Genomic DNA, 18,707 nt, shown 5'->3' with positions numbered 1-18,707 from the left:
GATCAATCTAATTTAATCTGAAAAAATTAAACAAAAATATTTAAAACTTTAATATTTTATATAAAAAAATTAAAAAATAATCCATGTAAATATAGGTTAGATATGTTATAAATAATGAAGTTTCAAAAATTATTTCAAAATGTTTTCCATTTTACATTGAAAAGATACTATATTAGTATTTAAACAAAAAATAAAGTTTATCTCACATTGAAAAAACACAACTTTTTTCTTATGAACATAGAGTATGTATACTAAAAGGTTTCAAATCCCATATTAAAAAAAAAATTACTTGTGAACATAAAGTATATATACTAAAGGGTTTCAATCTCACATTGAAAAAATAAAATATTATTCTAGTATTTATATAATGAATTTTTAAAATAGTTAATAACCAACTATATATATATAAGTCTTTGAAATCGAGTCTCAACCGGATTTTGTTGGATAGCACGGGTCACAGGCCAACTAGACTTTTTTGAGTTTATACTCATTTTAATTTTTTATTTTATTCAAACCGGTTTAACTATTAAATCAAAAGAATCTTAAATTAATCCGCCAAACCAGCTCAAGTTTAATGAGTATACTTGAGGTTGCCTTTGCTATTTGAGGCACTGAGCGTGTTCTCAATTCTCATTAATAAAGCTAACGAATGATATAAATTTCATCATTGCTCGGAGCTGTTTTAAGCCAAAAAAAAAATTATTGAAGAACGCAATCCCAAACTCCAAACGGGGCTTAAGCAAGGCCATTCTCATGAATTCTCTACTCTACCCGTTTGCTCTTTTTGACTAGTTCGGCAAGCAAGAGAGACTCGATCTCGATTAGTGATGATTTTTTAAAAAAGACTACCAAGCCATAAAACGAAAAACAGAAAGAAGAGAAGACATTAATTAGGAGTGGGACTTCTTTAATCCTCATTGTTCTTTAACGTAGTGGTTAAAAGGTGATCATTGTAGTAAATTTGAATGGCTTTTTAACAGTTCAAGCAATTAATTAGCTCTCTTCCCGTGCTGGATATACTCATTGAAGTTTTTTCACTCATCTCACATCATGTTGTAATTGTGATTAGGAGTTGAATACAATCATTAGCGCCTTAAATTTCAAGTAAAGAAGGCTGTAAGAGAATCTACGCCCCACACGTCTTAAGCAGCAGATACAGAACTTGAATAAATTACGATTGCTATTGATACCGATGAGAGGACTGTAGACGGTACCAGGGTCCAGGAGCGTGAAGGCAGAAATGACAAGGTTTGTCTTTTAGTAACACTACAGTGAGGATGCTTAAATTGCACTCCTCCATTATTAGCTTTCTCCTTCACCGATTCACGATTCTGGGCCAGCATTTCACCTCTGACAACAACTCTCAGTCTATAGTCTCTCTCAGTTCCAGTATAAAGAGTCCCGAGAGCTGGTTTCAGTTTCCATGCGAAAATCCAAGTTGAGAGCCAAGTCATATTTCCTAGCATCAGCATGGCTTTTGTTGCTGCTTTATGCTTGAGCTCGGTTCTCGTATTCTCGATATCTGCAGGAGCAGATGCACTGAGCTTGAATTACTATGAGAAAACATGCCCTGGTGTCGATTCCATTGTTACAAATGCTGTCAATAATGCAATGATGAAAGACAAAACGGTCCCCGCAGCGCTACTCCGGATGCATTTCCATGACTGTTTCATAAGAGTAGAGATTAACATTTTATATTTTTCTTCTATCATTTTCCTGCTCGTTGTTTGTTCCTAACTTGGATGGTTGCATCTTGTTTCAGGGCTGTGATGCTTCTGTTCTGCTAAATTCGAAAGGGAACAACAAAGCAGAGAAAGATGGCCCACCTAATATCTCTTTGCATGCGTTTTATGTCATTGACAACGCAAAGAAAGAAGTGGAAGCTTCATGCCCAGGAGTGGTATCATGCGCTGATATCTTGGCTTTAGCTGCAAGAGATGCAGTTGTATTTGTAAGATAACAAAACAAGCTAAAACATTCCCTCAAGATCAGGACTATCACTTATCTAAACAAAAAGTAAACCTGGAAACTTCAGAGATAACAATGACAAAAAAATAATAATTATGTTACTGATGGTTTTATCAATTTCATATTGCAGTCCGGAGGTCCAACATGGGATGTCCCAAAAGGAAGAAAAGATGGGAGAACGTCAAGGGCTAGTGAAACAACACGGTTGCCTTCTCCTACCTTTAATATCTCTCAGCTGCAGCAGAGTTTCTCTCAGAGAGGTCTGTCCCTGGATGACCTTGTGGCTCTTTCAGGTAAACAGAAGCCTGACTGCTACTGTTACTATTTGTTTCAATAGTTTTCATCTATGAAATCACAACGTTGCCAACTACTCATATGCAGGTGGCCATACTTTAGGGTTTTCCCACTGCTCATCCTTCCAAAGCAGAATCCGCAATTTCAATGCCACTCATGACATAGACCCATCCATGCATCCATCGTTTGCAGCCAGCTTAAGGAGTATTTGTCCAAAATCGAACAGGGCAAAGAATGCAGGAACAACCATGGATCCCTCGTCGACAACTTTTGATAATACATATTTCAAGTCGATCCTCCAGAAAAGGGGTCTATTCTCCTCAGACCAATCTCTACTCAGCACTCCAAAGACTAAAGATTTGGTCACCAAGTTTGCTAGCTCCAAAGCCAATTTCAATAAGGCTTTTGTATCATCCATGATCAAGATGAGTAGCATCACAGGCGGTCAGGAGGTTAGGAAGGATTGTAGGGTGGTAAACTAAGGTTCTGTTAGCTTGGTTCATTACTTTTAAACTGTGAAATGGCAATCCACCACATGTATCGATAGCAAAAACTAGACATCTGATTTGCTAATAGCTATGAAGGCCATCTATCTTATATTGTAATAGATATTTTGAAGAATAATACATCCAGATATATTTTCTTGGTAATGGCTTTTAGATCATAACAGTCACGGTTCTGTAAACAAATAATGAAGCTAGTAAGGAATCAATTTATCTAAGCAAAGTGACCTGCAATCCCACTTCTTGCAGCAGATGGTTAAACCTACACTTTGGACTCAGTTATTAGCAGGGATTTGGTCCATCATCCTACCTGGGCTGTAAAGACCAAAAAATAAAAAACTATAACAGGTTAATCGTATCAAATACCAAGAAAATTTACACTCGTTTACAGAAAAACTTCCAGAGCTGGGATGCCCAAAGGTATTTTCCATGCCCGAGTAACTAGCACTCGAGAACAATCTCTAAACAATAACAAAATAGAAATCCAATTATCTATTCGTCCTCCAGTAATCTACACATAATAGATCTCCTTGGCATTCGTAGAAGAAACCAGAATAGATTATAACTACGCTAATTCACAGCATCGAAAACTTCAATTTACCACAAGTCATCTCATCATGGAAGGGAAGCCTCCCGTGGCAGCAATGAGTAGAAAGTGATCAAAATGCCGCATCACCAGATAGCTATCCAGATGCTCTGATCAAAGGAAATTACTCGGGTAATGTCTATTCACTGATTAATACAATCTCTGCCAATTGAATATTGCCACTTAGCCCGGATGCCTTGTTGGGTGGCATGAAAGAAAAAACATCAATGAGCTTTACGCACTTTAATCCCCATTTGAGCATCAGGAATTCAATAAGATGATGCCCACTGCTCATAATTACAATAAGAAAACAAATAAAGGTTTCATTAGAATAAGAAACATCTGTATAAAAAAGTGTGAAAACTACAAAGTGACATTACTGTTAGAAGAGTGTGCAAACAAGAAATGGCATGGTACAGCATAAAATCAGATCCAAATACTGAAGATGATCATTAATTACCTTCTATTATGATAAGTTGTTATAAAGACAGACCCCGGAGAGTTTTGGAGCAGGAATGTCACAGTGGCAAAAAGGTCATCAAAAGCTTACAAACAGAAATGGAAGTAAGCTTTTTCCGGTGAAATTAAATTTGAGCAATATACAGGGCAAGGAAGAAGTAAACTAAGGAAAAGGAAAAAAAAAATCATAAAGATCGAAACCATAACAGCAAAAGTAATTTACCACTTGCATCATAGAGTACATCAGCCCCAAGAATAAGTTTTGGCTTCAAAGTGAATATAGACTCATCCCAAACTCCCCATGTCAGTCCCAACACCTACAAAGTAGGAAGTATATCACTAATTTTTTTGAAAAAAGGAAGGAAGAAAATATCCTCAAGGCTAATAGCATATGGAGAACAACAATTTTACATTGATAGCTTACTTTACAATTAAGTTGATTCAAGTCACACACTCTTCTCATGTTGTCCAACACCTGCAGATCCAAAACAATAATGCTTATGAACAGTCAATTGAGGCAAGAAAAATCCAACCAAACTAACCTATTTAACAACCACATCAATCAAAACGTAAAGCGCTTTTATTTAGGAATCTAGTAACGCTATGTATTCTGAAATATCCATCATGTGTGCATTTCCTGAATAACATCAACTACTTGATGGTTGGTGCTGTTTGAGAGTCCAGCTCATCAATGGCCGATATTATTCAGGAGACTAACATCCAGACTGAAACATAAAGAGCTTCAATTTAAGGATCCAGCAATGCTATTCATCCTAAAAAACAATCCATACCGAATGAGTTTCCCGAATAATATCAACTATTTGAGTTTGGAGTCGCATCAGACCCACCAATTGAGTCCACCCCATCGATGGCCGACATTATTCAGGAAACTAATCCGGGATAAAGATTGCAGGAAACTACATTAGTGACTACCCAAATAAAACTGTGTCAACGATATATCATTATATAGTACATTGCAACCTATCATATTTATTGATTTTTGAGAAGATTGGTTTAGGGTTAACGTTTTAAATTAACAAGGAATACCTCCAATTTATTAGAATCATCAGTCAGAGTAACATCTAATCCCAACTTAGCAGCCACTAATCCAGGCAAACAAGTCCCTGCACCAAGCTACAAAATTATATTATATCAGATTAAATATATATAAAAAAACTACATATCACCCAATTATGAAAAAAAAATAGAAAATCGAATTACCTCGAGAACACTAACACCAGAAAACTGCAATCTCTGTTGCCAGACATACTCAGCAAGTATAACACTACATGGCCACACAAACAGGCCATATTCTTCTTTCATATTCTAATTCAGAACAGGGAAAAAAAAAAGAAAAAAACGGAATTCATTGTCTACATTTTGAGAGCAAGAATTTTGGTTTTTCTTTCTCTTGAATGGAAAATAAAAAGTAGTGCCTCGATTATTGAGATGGTGAACGCCGGTTTGTCAAATTTGTCACCGAAAGTATGCTGAGATACCGTGGTCATGTTCCCGCCCGAAGAAGAGCCGCTGTCAGCGCCGTCTTCCGTGTCCATCTCCACCGGTATAAGAGAAAGATATGGTTAACTGTGGTCTGAGTACCGGAACGTTCGCTGTGATTAAAAAAATCACTTACCCAAACCGCTGCGTTTAGATCTGTGAATGGACTGTGGCAAAAGTAATTAAACAGTGGTCACGCGACTCGCGAGTCAAATGAACCCGTGTGAAATTTGAAATCACGGACAGTCCTTCAAGTATAGACATTTATTTGATTAGAACCCTTGATTTATTTTGGTTAAGAATAAATCCTAGGCTTAAATACACCAGCCATTAAGTTTATGCGTGTCACATAATTAAAATTTATCTAAAATACATGGGTGTTCTTCTGTAGCAAAACATTGTTCATACATACTCATTTCACTATTCATGTCATTGTGTATAAATAATTTTTTTATTTTTTGGTCCTTAAGTTTTTTTTTTACACTTCTAACCTCATGCTTTTTTTCTTTGTTATTTCATCCTCACAAGTTGTGTTTGTATGATCTTATGTATTGAAATTTATTTTGCTTTGCATGCTTTTGTATATGGGAGGTGTTAGATAATATTTTGACGTTAAGTTAAATTAAAGATCAATATTACAAAATAAAATTTCATGTTATAATTAAAAAAAATATGAAAAAACAAAGATGAAAATTAAAATAAAAACATAACTTTTTTAAAAAAAAAGATTTCATTGTTCAAAAGACGCGAGGGTTTCAATTGGTTCTTGTCAAAGAACCAATTCAATCCAAAAGCTCAAGCTGTTAGGTGAGGTCTCAGGATATGATTTATATTATTCTCCAACACACCCCATCAAGTGAAAGTCCTTTGAGCTTGAAACTTGCACAGACCTACTTTACCTTGTGCTTAATTTTTATCAAATAAATGAGAATGGTGAGATTCAAACTCGTGACCGCTTGGTCATTAAGGCTCTGATACCATGTCAAAGAACCAATTCAACCCAAAAGTTTAAACTGTTAGGTGAGGTCCCAGGATATGATTTATATTATTCTCTAACAGTTCTTTAAAGTTTTTATTTTAATATACTTGGTTTTTTTATTTATATTTTTTTTATTTTGATCTTAAATTTTATTTTTTATCTTATTTTATTATCGAAATTTTGAGAAATGAGAGTGAAAATCAACTTAAAATAAAAGAAAAATGATTCGCACAATTACATCTTAGTTATAAAAAACTAATCTGTGGGCAATGAGCTTGTCATAAAGAAAAACTTTAATAGAGGGGATTTTATGTTAAAAAAAAGAAAAGTAGATTAGAGCTTGTAAATCTTTTATTCAATTTGAGTTTCTAATCATGGATAATGGCAGTGGGATTTTTTTGCCCGTTTACTATCTTCGACTATTTTGCTACTGACCTACCATCTCCTCCTGAAGCTGGTAAGGATGAGATTTAGGCAACAGTGATGGGTTTATGTTTTGCTTGGGAGAATCGCCATTAGAGGAGGGGTTCGAGCTTGAGATGGATTCAGAACTCATTGTTATTGTGAATGCTGCTGCTGATCGCTCAATGCCATTTGTCTGGAGAACATATCCTCTTTTTCAACAATTAGTCAGAGCTTCTTCAGAGAGATTGGATAAGTATCTTGATTCCTTTCCTGCACTAATTAGTGATTTTAATTAAAAAAAAAAAGACACCGATAACATGGTTTTTTGGGGAAAAAAAATGATAAATCATATGAAGTTTGATTCAACTTGATTAGTTTAAAAATAATTTAGATATCCATCAATTAAAAATATATATTTATAAAATTAAACATTAATAAAATAACAAAATATTGATTTGAGACTAAAAATTAAAACAAAACACTCATGGATATAAATCTAAAATAAATTCAAAATCAAATAATAAAATTTTAAAAAAAACCTAGCATTTATAGGCCTTAATAAGTCCGCTAGCCTAGGCACATAAATCTGCTAGCCTAGATGCATAGTTTTGCTAGCCTAGGCATATATATGTGGGCTTTCATATATATATATATATATATATATATTAAAGAATCATTCACCCATTCTTTTTGAGTAAAAAAAAAGAAAGCAAAGTAACCTGGCACCTAGATCTTGTAACTAGAAAGTTACTGAAAAATCAAAGTAAAGGTGTCTTACACCGAAAAAAAAAAAACATTTTTCAACTATTTCTTAACCCATAAACATAAGAGAAAACACCTTATAAATCTAAATAAATATATTTATATTTTTAAATAATCTAAAAATATTCAAAATAAAAAATCAACTTAAAACTCAAAATCTTCTCGAAATTAAGTCTATTCTCTTATGAAATTTGAAGATAAAATAACATATAAATAAAACTTAAATAGAATTTTTTCATTGAATAGAATCCGTTATATTAATTTGATCATTAAAGAATCAATTGGAAGAAAAACAATTAATAGCAAAATAATAATAAAAAAAAGTATTATGTATTATGGTGGAAAACATTTATGTCTTTTAGTTTTTGTTGTAATTGTAATGTAATGTATTAATGGAATGTAAATGTAATGTAATTTTATATTAAGCGTGTGTTTGGTACTGTGGTAGCTGTTGTGGTTGTGGTTTGAAAAAAGTTGTTTTATAAAAAGTACTTTTAGTTGAGATTAGTTTGAAAAAATATATATTTGGTTAAAACTGTGGTTGAAATTGAGGTTGAACAAAAAGTAATTTAATGTGTTTGGTTAAAAAAATGTTTTTCAAATTGAGGTTATATATATATATATATATATATATATATATATATATATATATTGATGGTTTTTAATTTAAATATTGTAGATTTAACTATCACTATTACATCATTAAATAAATCATATTTTATATCAAATATTTTTAATTGTTCTATTAACTTATCTATAATTTCATTACGTATGAAATTCATCCGATAAAGACTACAATTTTCATGGTTTTTTGAGCGTGTAACAAAATCAGGTAAAATATCATTAGAACAAAATTAGAATTGCGATCAAATTCCACAAATGCTAAATCATCATGCAACCTCCTTCCAATTTATATAGTGTTATTAAATAATATTAAACATTAATTTTTCGAGTAAAACACCATTTAAAAAAAAAAATATTTTTTGGGTCGGAGCGGTTCAATGAACACGGTTCACATAAATAGAACAGTAACCCATGAATTAATTCACCCGGTTCAATGCATTTAGGTTTGAGACGGACCCGAGTCAATGAATTTAGGTTTGGATCGGACCAGGTCCGACCCATATGGAATGAGCTATATTTAATCGGCCCGGCCCGGCCCGGTCACTGGCCCAAGCCAGCGACCCGGTTGGGCAAAGCAACACGCGTGTACTAAATTCACGCGTGTTGCTACACTGTTCAAGTGAATTAAGATTCATTTGAACAGTGTAATGTTGATAAAAGCAAAGCAGGAGGCCAAGAGGGAATGAAGATGAAAGTCGAGCACTTTTCTAGCTATTCCTCTATTCTGCTCCTTCTCCTCTCAAGCTATTCCTCTGTTCTGTTCCTCCGTGTCTGCATGTTGGAGTTGGGTGACAAAGCTAGCTATTATTTCCCTGTTTTTCCCAGCCCCTCATTCCCCTTCTTCTTCTTCTTCTGCATTTTCATTTCTCCACTGTTCACGTGAACAGTGGAGACATGGAAGTGTAGAAGAAGAAGAAGTTGCGCGCCTCTGGTTACTGTGCTGTAAAAAACAGCTTGGAGCTGTTTCTTCTCCCCCTGCGTTGCAGACACAGTAATCAATGGGGCCCATGAACAGTAAATTCTGTTTTTTACTTTACCAAACGGCTTAAATCTGCGGTTTACTTAAAACGCAGCCGCAATCGCTTAAACAAACGAACACTAAAAAAGCTAAAAGGAACCGACTATTCCAAATACCATGTGTAATGAAACAATGTTTTATTGTCTGTCTTTCTTAGCAAAACTGAGAAGGATTGTTTTCAATGGTATTTTTACCTTTTCTAGGGGATTCATTAGGCATTGCTAAATTAATTGGGGGCAAAATCATCAACACACATTTTTTTTCATAGTATAATGTCTTTTTTTTCCATTAAAAGCAAAATGATATATCTACTTAACTTGTTTTTTTTTTTTTTTTTACTTTTCTTAGTGAATTGCACAGTCAATTATTGACATTACCCCTAGAAACCGAAAAAAAAAAGCTGGCATGATAAGCATTTGTGTTTTTTTTTGTTTGTTTCGATAATAACTGATTTGATAAAAGAGTCGATGCGTCTTTTATCAAATATACAATATAGTTTAAATAATTTATAGGAAGGCACATAAGAGCTCCAGGAATGCTACGGTTTACTTGGTCAAACAATAGCTTTTAAGACAGTGATAAAACCCTCTTAATGGTAATTACCATTCCAGACGGGGCATGTAACTTAATTATTTCTGGTTTGTCGTTAATAATTTTTTTTTCTTCTTTTTTCTCTCATCATAGAAAAATACGTTGACCCTAAAAAATTTAATGCACTCCTTTAATTAATTTTCTCTTCAAATTTAGTCCATGTTTTTTTTATTAGTAAATATTTTATTTGAAATAATTTATAAAAATAAAATTTATTTTCAATATCATCCCCATAAATTTTTTTACATGTTAAATTTGGTCCATATTCTTTTATTTCCTATTTATTTTATTTGAAATGGTTTTAAAAAATGTTTTTTTTCTAATTTTATTCTCTTTGAGTTTTTTTTCCAATCAAATTTGATTCTTGTTTTTTTTATTACTATTTTTCTTTACCTATAAATGTTTTTTAGTTTGATTTTTTATTATAGTTTCATCATTCAATATTAAATTTGTCAATTGTTGAGCTTCTTAATTGAACTCAGAATTAGAGCTTAATGGGTTGTGAGTTTGAGATATTAATCTGGGTTCGAGAGATTTGCTTTTTTTCCTTTTTTGAATCTTTTTTTTTCATCCTCCAATATTTTTTTTCACTTTCTATGGAATTTTCTAGTCATTTTGAGATTCTATGGAATTTTTATCCTTTAATATTTATTTCACTTTCTAATTTTTTTAAAAGGGATTTTTTAAATTAGTTAAATTAATTTATTTCATCATTCAACATTAAATTGGTTTGATTTTGCCTTGGGTTTCCCCCCTTCTTTTGTTAGATCTTGCTTTTTTATTTTTTTTAATTAAATTAATTTATTTCATTATTTAATATTAAATTGATCGGATATTAAACTTTTTACTTAAGCCCAAATATGTAATTTAACGAGTTAAGAGCTTGAAAGATTAATTTTGATTTAGAAAGTTTACCGGATGTGTTTGGATTTTTTCTCTTTTTTAAGCTTATTCTTTTCAGTCTTATCCTTAAATTTTTTCATATTTTTTTTCTTCTTATGAGATCTTTTATTCGTTCTGAAAAAAAAAGGGTTACCTTGCATATTTTATTTTTGATCTGTGTTGAATTTAATTTTCTTATAAGAATTTTTATTTTTGAATTATATTAAACCAATTAATTGAATATAAATATGAGATCTTTTATGTTATTTTTAGTTTGCTATTCTGGTTGTCATTCTAATAATTTAAATGGTCCCTTTCAATTACCTCAGTTTTACATTTTTTTTTGTTTATAATCATCGATGTTAGATAATTTTTTTTTAATATTAGAAAGAAAATTAGAAAGAAAATTAGGGCGGGATTTAACACAAGACATTTACCTAAAATTTATTTGTTTTTTGTTTTAATTTTTTAAAAAAATATTTATTTATTTATTTATTTTTAAATTATTTTAATATACTAATTTAAAAATAAAAAAATATCATTTTAATATATTTTTAAATAAAAATATTTTAAAAAACAAATAATAATAATTATTCATGAGATGATTGGGGTGGCTATCCGCAGACGCTATTATCTGTAATTTTGGATTCTTAAAAAAGAAAGAAAAAGGGACATGGTAAATCATAAATGACCGTCTCGCACGTGACACCCGGGCAATCACTATCTCTCTCGTTTTCTCGAATCATCATCATCATCAGTCTTCTTCTTCCTTCTCCTCTCTTACTTTCAAGCTCATCTCTTGCGCTCTCTCTGTCAGGACTAACCACTCGGTGTCATTTCATGGCTTTTGCTCATTACTTAGTTGCCGTTCCCACTGAACCCTCAAATCTCACAAAAGCTGCACTCTTTAGCACCTCCTCCCCTCCTCCTCCTCCTCCTCCGCTTTCTTTTAATAAAAATCACTCTGATTTAACTTTATCTTCTACTTCACTGAAAACTAAAGCACGCAAGCTATCTATATTTCCCAAATTCCGTCGCACTGGACAGAAAGGTAAATTCATAATTTAATTTTATAATTTATTACTTTTCAAATAAATTATTGGATGACTTAATGGATTTGGAATAGCTGTTTTCAGGAAAGGCGAAGGCGAAAGAATCAGAAGTGAGTTTAGCAGCCGAGGCGTTTACTAATTTCAAGCATTTGTTATTGCCAATTACTGATACGAATCCTTATCTCTCCGAGGGAACGAGACAGGTTATCTTTTCATCTTTTTTCATTGTTTAAGGAAATAATTTTTTATTTTAGACTGTTTGGTTCTGTATTTTAAGAACTGGAGAGTCTTTTAGCTCAGGGATTTCATGATATTTATTATTTGTTAGCAAACAAAAAAGAAAGGCTTGATCATAGCATTAAAATGAAGAAAAATTGAGGGGAAATTCTGCAATAATAATAATCCGACGTTCAAAGACCCATTCTTATGGATGAGTAATGCTAATTTTACATAAAGATTCTTGTCCAAAGCTCTTCCTGTAAAAATATAGATCTATTGAATGAGGTGATTATTCTACTTCCGAATCGTAACTAAAATTACAAAGACGAGAGAGAGAGATGGCTGAATTTTTAGTGGAAGTGATTTAGTTAGAGATAATTCTTGTTTACTTATTTGTCTTAGCTCGATTTTTCCCTTTATGCAAGTGAAAGAAACTGTAGCAAGCAGCTGGTTTAAAGTCTTTTTTGTGCTCTAACTTGTAATTACTTGTCTGACAGGCTGCTGCAACTGCTGCAGCATTGGCGAAGAAATACGGTGCTGACATTACGGTTGTAGGTAAGCATACTGACTTTTATTCCTTGCTATTTGTTTATACAAGTGTTGGGAACTAAGTACAAGAGGTGCTTTCTCTGTTTTTATTTTTCCCTTGGTTTACAGACTGTTTTCAATGCAAGATTTCATGGAATGTAGAAATTTACATTCTTTGCAGTTATTGATGAGAGGCAGAAAGAGTCGTTGCCCGAGCATGAAACCCAAATGTCTAGCATTCGCTGGCATCTAGCAGAAGGTTTGTATCTGAAACCATGAGTTTTAGAAAGAAAGCAAGATTTTTCTTGCTATTTTCAATTCAAAGTGCCCACTTTATGTAGCCAGTAGCTTGATTTAAGGTAATGTCATTTCTTACAATTAGATAGTTCAATTTAATCCCGTAAAAATAAAGAAAGAAAGAAAGGTTATGCATTAACTAATTGTGAAGCATGTTTTGGGTCCAGGATGTGCAGATTTTTGTGCATATGCGAATTAAAGAGACATTTTGATGCATGAAATTTTTTCCTAGTGCGCAATTTTGTTTTATTGGATATAATTTTCAATCTGACTGTTGGTTTGGGTCAAAATTTTTCTAAGAGATTCTAAAGGCTCTATTTCCTATTGAAAATTTCGCAGCAATCGGAGATCGGTAAGGCTTTTTGATGGTGCCTAGAAGTTGTTGTTTGGGATTTGCTATATTTTCCTAGTTGGTATATGTTTTTTTTTTTCCTTTCTGGTTTAAAAGTCTTTTATTATTTTTCTAGTTTTGTTTATGATATTTTTTTCAAGAATAAATAGGGTTATTTAGCTTGTATTTTAGAAGACTACGTGAACAGAAAATATTCAGAAATAAAGTTTTGAATTAAGGTTTTTGTATTATCCTATTCAGTATAATTTTGTGTTCTTGTGCATGCGTCTTTCTTGTGCTGCTTCCTTCTGCATCACTTTTCACACATCAATTGCAAAAGACAAGAAGTGGAGTTGTAATCTTATCTTCTTTTCCTGTAGCTTGTGCTCATCCTTGACTTGGAAACTCGTTATCTAGTCTCTTTGTTTAAGTTGCTAATGCATTTACATGTTTCTTTTTTTAAATGATAGGTGGGTTCCAGGAATTCAAGTTGTTGGAGCGACTGGGCGAAGGAAGCAAGCCCACTGCCATAATTGGTGAGGTTGCTGATGACCTAAGCCTGGATTTGGTAGTCATCAGCATGGAGGCAATTCATTCCAAGCATGTGGATGCAAACCTGCTTGCTGAGTTCATCCCCTGCCCTGTCTTACTCTTACCTTTGTAGATTGTAGTTATTTCGCTACTTAGCAGTGACCGAAACGCATTGCAGGTGCAAGTTTTTTACTGGTACGCTTCTGGTTGGATCCAGCCTGTTCAGCTTTTTTTCTTGTTGATTATGTTCTTAGTAGGCTTGTGGCTGGGCAAGCGAGAAGAAGCTGTTCTTAAACATTATGTTAACATAAGCAGGTGAATCTTATTCAACCACCAAAGCCCCGTCTTGATACTTTGGAACATTTCACTTTCTTTCAGATTCAAGCTTTAGTTGATCCTTACAGGCACCAATTCAAGTTAATTTTGAATATAATACAAAAAATGTGTTAATGTTCTGGATATATTTTAAAATATTATTACTTTCTTAAATTCATAATGAACATGTGTACACCAGCATGTGTTATGTTATGGATAGGATTTTTTAACGTGAAAAAATAATTATATTATGGATATATTTTTATATGTTATATTTTTCTTAATTGAGAAATAAAAAGATGTTCATATTTTATAAAAAGAATATATGAATTGATAAATAAAAAAATGTTAATATTAATTAAATATTAAAGTGAAAAGTTAATTTTCATAATAGAAATAGTATATACAAAAGAGATTTTATTCATTCTCTCTTAGTTTATAATAAATAATTTTTATTTTTATTAAAAAGTTATACAAATATAACTAATTCATATTAAATATTAAAGTGAAAAATATTCGATACAAATTAAGCTAATTCGAAGTATCTTGCAACTGAAAAGTATTAATATTTAAATATAAACAATTAATATAAAAGAATAAAAAAAAAAGCCAGGGGTTAATAGGATAGGTGCACACACTGCAGGTGACCTATCACCATTTCGAGACAAAAAAATAATTAGGGTTCATATTTTTTTTTTCAAAACCTAAAATTCATCTTTTTTTTTAACCCTGAAAACACTCTTAAAACACTATGTAAATCTCAAAAAACCACTTAACAACTCCAAAATACATCAAATTCACTCTAAAAAATAAAAATTAATCAAATCAACATAAACCAAATGAAACTCAATCTATTTTTTTTACAATGTTTGGAAGGAAATTAAAAACCACACCCATTAAACTTCTCTCAAGAAAATAAATTCATTGACACAAAGATCTTTCTTTTTAGTTGTTGGAATATTGCCAACCAATAATTTTCTTTATTATTCATTGTTTTCTGATAAGTTTCTCTCTTTTCTTTCAAATTTAATGACTGAAAAATAAATAAATAAAATTTTAAATCAAAATAAAAATTCTAAAAGCTTTGAGATTTGACATGCATTTTTTCCGTGTTTTTTATTATGGTCCTCTATATTTTAATTTTATCTTTCAACTATAATTTAAAACTTATTGTCATGGAATTTAAAAGGACTAAATTAAAAAAAAATAAAGACAAAACTAAAAAAAAAAAAGAAAAAAAAACTGTTTTATTATTCATATGAAGTAGCTAGGAGGATTTTTTTTCTCAACTCTAAAAAAATTGATTAAAAATAAAATTCTAAATTATTTTGGATTATGAACTAAAATTATTTGTGATGATTTTATGGAAGTGGTTGAATTAAAATGTAAATGATGAGGCAATTCATTCTAAGTATGTCGATGCAAACCTGTTTGCCTTACTTTTACCTTTATAGATTGTAGTTTTTTCATGACTTAGCATTGACCGAAACGGTCCTTATATTTTATTTTTATTTTTTTAACTATAATTTAAAATATTTTCTCATAAAATTTGATGCCACAAAAGGACTAAATAAAAAAACTAAAGATAAAACTAAAAAAGTTAAGATAAAAAAATGCTTTATTGTTCATATAAATAGTAAAGTAGCTAGGAGGACCTTAGTTCTTTTAATTGTATTGACAACTAGTTTTTTTTTCCAGCTCTAAAAAAATTGATTAAAAATAAATTTCTAAATTATTTTGGACCATGAACTAAAATTATTTATGATGATTTTATAAAAGTAGTTGAATTAAAATGTAAATGATGATTGCAATGGAAATCATGATATCAACATGAAATTTGATAAAAAAAAATACTTGTGTTATATTATTTTTAGAGCTGATAAAGTGATTAATTAAAATGAATATTTGTATATTAAAAATTTTGCTTTAGATTTTTATGTGTTCTACAAGTATTTTACCTATTTATCTAAGGTATCTCGAGATTACGTCCATTTTTTTAAAAATTACTCTATTTTAAGAAAATTTTTGTAAAATTAGTTGATATTATAGAATAAATGATTGTATGTCTATTAAGCTGAAAATAATATATAGATTGTAAAAAATAATAACAAAAAAGAAGGATGGATATTTGTTATGAAAATTATGTATTAGAAAGGATATTATCAATTTATTAACTTATATTTAATATTGTATATTTTTATTATGTGTTGACGAAAATATAATAGTAAGCGGTAAGATTAAAGCTATAATTATATATATAAAAATTCTATTAGAAATGTGTAAATTGCATAAAGGAGCCGAGGAGGTTAAAAAAATAATCTCATAGCATAGTATTATAGTTGCGTCCTCGTGGATGGGGTGTCATATTCACCTTCGTTTTCGGACTGTACATGCCAATACAAATTGTTCATGTTTAATTTTTAAAATATTTTTTATTTAAAAATATATTAAAATAATATATTTTTTATTTTTTTAAAATTATTTTTAATATTACTATACCAAACTATCTGCAAATATTAATTTAAAATAAAAAATATAATTTTTTTTTAAAATATTTTTAAAACACAAAAATAAATAAATACAAGTTTGTGAATTTTAGGTGAATCTTATTCTTACCGAGCCTTGCTTCCAGTTCTGGATTGCAATCTAAACTCTAGAGTGTCACTAATATAGACTGGAAAGGGAAAAAAGATAGTGAATAGAAAGAATAGTAAATGGCTTGTGGTTACATACAGATCTTGAACACAGCAAGGAACAGAGATTCACTTTGCCCACCTTGGCTACAGATCATATATACACAAATACACACAAGTAAATCAGAATGGCATACAGGAACTGGATAATGAATCAGAGTAGAACTAAGAATTGCTGAAGAAGCCGATGCATTTTTGTTGAGCCCGTTAGCCGGAAGGTTTGCTGCCAAAGGACCCCTAAGCTCGGAACAACCCCGAAGTTTTGACCCCTCAGACGGGTGGTTGGCTTCCGAAGGAACCCAAAGCTCGGAACGATTTCAAAGTTTTAACAGCTCCTGCCCTCAGTACGTATTTGTGATACACTGCAGCTGCCAGTGCTCCAAGAAAAGGCCCAACCCAGAAAATCCACTGTTCACCATAATGACAACAGAGGTTAGACAGCCATTCTAAAAATATGCTAAGTTTCCATTACTTACACACTTGATAGAATGGTTAAGCAAGATTGTGTGAGGCTACAAAATTGCAATGTGTGCATGATTGCGAATCAAAAGTAACTGTTGTTTCATTTAAGATTTTTTCTAAGATGTGGCTAGGGTTGTCAATTACCAACCGCCACATCTTTATATGTTGCGTTGAAATTCAAATGGAATAATAGCTGTTAACGTGTATTGACGAAGTCAAAGAAGAACGCACCAGATCATCCATGGCTCCTGCAGTGCTACGATGAATCAAATTAGTAGCAAGGCTTCTAGCAGGATTGATGCCAGTTCCAGTGATGGGAATTGTAGCCAAATGCACCACAAACACAGCAAAACCAATAGGCAATGGGGCCAAAACCTGAACAGCGTAACATAAAAAACTCAAAACTCTGCTTAACACCATCGATCCATTAGTCGTTAAGAGCAGCTAGCACTATATATGTACTTACAGGCACGTGGGAGTCGCGAGCGTTCCGCTTAGGATCGGTGGCGGAGAAGACAGTATAGACAAGGACAAAAGTGCCAATGAACTCAGCTCCTAATCCTGCACCCTTGGAGTAGTTACGCGAAACAACGTTAACAACATCAACCGAGCTCTGCTGTTCATCAGCATACATGAAGAGGAACACAAACAAGTGGCCAAGTATAGCTCCAAGGCATTGTGCCAGTATGTAGGCAGCTGCTCGAATCAGCGACATCTTCCTTGCTACGAGCATACCGAATGTTACCGCAGGGTTAAGATGGCCACCTGAGGTTCGAATAAAAGATAAATTAAGTTCAATCTCCTGAAACATGAAATTTAACGGAGAGAAAGAAAAGTGTGTATATAATACCAGAAATTCCAGAAGTGCAGTAGACAAGCACAAAAATCATGCCACCGTTGGCCCAAGCAATACCAAGATAGCCAACACGACTACATTGGTCAGTATAATTAGGCTCCTTGTAATTAACAACGGTGGACACAGCGAAAAAAAGGAAGAGAAAGGTGGCAATAAACTCTGCAATTGCGGCTCTGTAGAATGACCACTGCTTCAGCTCTCCCATGTCTAATAGAGGAGCTGGTGGCGGGTCATGGTAATCCCTTCCATGTTGGCGCTCGATGTTTCTCTCTTCACTACTCATTTTTTTTTTCTCTGGAGTATTTTTTCCTTTCCTTTGCCAAATTATCTTTCTTCTCCTCTTCTACTTTCTATATATCACTTGGAATATTGCAATTGAGAGATGGAGAATGGAAGTATTTATCTTCAAGATCCTCGGTTTGTTTCTGTTGAATTTGAATTAGTCCCGGATATCAATTTTGACTCTGAGGAGACCATGGAGGGACCGCTATTTGTTATACAGGGAGACCATGTCATATTGTGATTATGGTTAAAAAACTGCACGCCTCTGACCTCAAAAATATGACGGGGTGCGCGGCGGCTGAAGAACAAAATCGTGGCAGCAAGAAGCCATAATGCCCAAGTTGACTTTGATGTGATTGTGGTGAGAAATTGCGTGCTTTTGACTAGTCCATGCGCGTTTTCTACTGGCTCGTGGCCGTGTTTCTAAAAATAAGGTGTTTTATTATTATTATTTTAAATTAATTTTTTTAATATATTTAGATTGGTTTTTGTTTGTTAATATTAAAAATAAATTTAAAAAATAATTTAAAAATAACTGATATCACAGTAAAACAATTATATAAGATTATC

At 32.2% G+C, this 18,707-nt stretch overlaps 4 protein-coding genes across 6 annotated transcripts; 2 read left to right on the top strand and 2 right to left on the bottom strand.

Moving 5' to 3' along the window:
* Window positions 1–1,405: 1,405 nt before the first annotated feature.
* Window positions 1,406–2,912, top strand: LOC133695466 (peroxidase 64-like). Its single transcript, XM_062117479.1, has 4 exons — window positions 1,406–1,677; window positions 1,763–1,951; window positions 2,099–2,261; window positions 2,350–2,912. Exons 1-4 carry the CDS (start codon window positions 1,471–1,473, stop codon window positions 2,742–2,744), a joined length of 954 nt encoding a protein of 317 aa, XP_061973463.1. The 5' UTR covers window positions 1,406–1,470; the 3' UTR covers window positions 2,745–2,912.
* Window positions 2,913–3,097: 185 nt separating this feature from the next.
* On the bottom strand, window positions 3,098–5,498 carry LOC133695467 (uncharacterized). 2 transcript variants are annotated; one of them, XM_062117480.1, is made up of 7 exons: window positions 5,247–5,497; window positions 5,032–5,136; window positions 4,858–4,944; window positions 4,235–4,285; window positions 4,034–4,127; window positions 3,812–3,896; window positions 3,098–3,638 (listed from the first exon to the last, which is right to left on the bottom strand). In XM_062117480.1, the coding sequence occupies exons 1-7, from the start codon at window positions 5,364–5,366 to the stop codon at window positions 3,491–3,493; spliced, it is 690 nt and encodes a 229-aa protein (XP_061973464.1). In that variant the 5' UTR covers window positions 5,367–5,497; the 3' UTR covers window positions 3,098–3,490. The 2 variants fall into 2 exon arrangements, with proteins under 2 accessions (XP_061973464.1, XP_061973465.1); XM_062117481.1 differs by lacking the exon at window positions 4,858–4,944 and having other exon boundaries at window positions 5,247–5,498.
* Window positions 5,499–11,257: 5,759 nt separating this feature from the next.
* Window positions 11,258–13,867, top strand: LOC133693624 (uncharacterized). Of its 2 annotated transcripts, XM_062114868.1 has the most exons (5): window positions 11,260–11,622; window positions 11,708–11,826; window positions 12,340–12,397; window positions 12,552–12,629; window positions 13,469–13,867. In XM_062114868.1, the coding sequence occupies exons 1-5, from the start codon at window positions 11,412–11,414 to the stop codon at window positions 13,660–13,662; spliced, it is 660 nt and encodes a 219-aa protein (XP_061970852.1). In that variant the 5' UTR covers window positions 11,260–11,411; the 3' UTR covers window positions 13,663–13,867. The 2 variants fall into 2 exon arrangements, with proteins under 2 accessions (XP_061970853.1, XP_061970852.1); XM_062114869.1 differs by lacking the exon at window positions 13,469–13,867 and having other exon boundaries at window positions 11,258–11,622; window positions 12,500–12,634.
* A 2,652-nt stretch (window positions 13,868–16,519) lies between these two features.
* LOC133694152 (probable aquaporin PIP2-8) lies at window positions 16,520–18,246 on the bottom strand. Its single transcript, XM_062115609.1, has 4 exons — window positions 17,850–18,246; window positions 17,466–17,764; window positions 17,231–17,374; window positions 16,520–16,945 (listed from the first exon to the last, which is right to left on the bottom strand). Exons 1-4 carry the CDS (start codon window positions 18,136–18,138, stop codon window positions 16,808–16,810), a joined length of 870 nt encoding a protein of 289 aa, XP_061971593.1. The 5' UTR covers window positions 18,139–18,246; the 3' UTR covers window positions 16,520–16,807.
* Window positions 18,247–18,707: the final 461 nt, after the last annotated feature.

This window comes from Populus nigra, chromosome 5, assembly GCF_951802175.1.
Source record: "Populus nigra chromosome 5, ddPopNigr1.1, whole genome shotgun sequence".
NCBI lineage: Eukaryota > Viridiplantae > Streptophyta > Magnoliopsida > Malpighiales > Salicaceae > Populus > Populus nigra.
Note: the sequence above shows the minus strand (reverse complement) of the source record. Positions and strands in the feature narration are given on the sequence as shown.

Bases quoted from the DNA above. Each gene is read 5' to 3' on its own strand.
- LOC133695467 (XM_062117480.1), bottom strand. From the start codon at position 5,366: ATGGACACGGAAGACGGCGCTGACAGCGGCTCTTCTTCGGGCGGGAAC. The intron at 4,286-4,857 runs GTATTCCTTGTT...TTGGATCTGCAG, and splicing joins ATGATTCTAATAAATTGGAG to GTGTTGGACAACATGAGAAG. The intron at 4,128-4,234 runs GTAAGCTATCAA...CCTACTTTGTAG, and splicing joins TGAATCAACTTAATTGTAAA to GTGTTGGGACTGACATGGGG.
- LOC133694152 (XM_062115609.1), bottom strand. From the start codon at position 18,138: ATGAGTAGTGAAGAGAGAAACATCGAGCGCCAACATGGAAGGGATTAC. The intron at 17,765-17,849 runs GTATTATATACA...TTCGAACCTCAG, and splicing joins CTGCACTTCTGGAATTTCTG to GTGGCCATCTTAACCCTGCG. The intron at 16,946-17,230 runs GTGCGTTCTTCT...TATGGTGAACAG, and splicing joins CAGGAGCCATGGATGATCTG to TGGATTTTCTGGGTTGGGCC.
- LOC133693624 (XM_062114868.1), top strand. From the start codon at position 11,412: ATGGCTTTTGCTCATTACTTAGTTGCCGTTCCCACTGAACCCTCAAAT. The intron at 12,398-12,551 runs GTAAGCATACTG...CATTCTTTGCAG, and splicing joins TGCTGACATTACGGTTGTAG to TTATTGATGAGAGGCAGAAA. The intron at 12,630-13,468 runs GTTTGTATCTGA...TTTAAATGATAG, and splicing joins TCGCTGGCATCTAGCAGAAG to GTGGGTTCCAGGAATTCAAG.
- LOC133695466 (XM_062117479.1), top strand. From the start codon at position 1,471: ATGGCTTTTGTTGCTGCTTTATGCTTGAGCTCGGTTCTCGTATTCTCG. The intron at 1,678-1,762 runs GTAGAGATTAAC...ATCTTGTTTCAG, and splicing joins TCCATGACTGTTTCATAAGA to GGCTGTGATGCTTCTGTTCT. The intron at 1,952-2,098 runs GTAAGATAACAA...TTCATATTGCAG, and splicing joins CAAGAGATGCAGTTGTATTT to TCCGGAGGTCCAACATGGGA.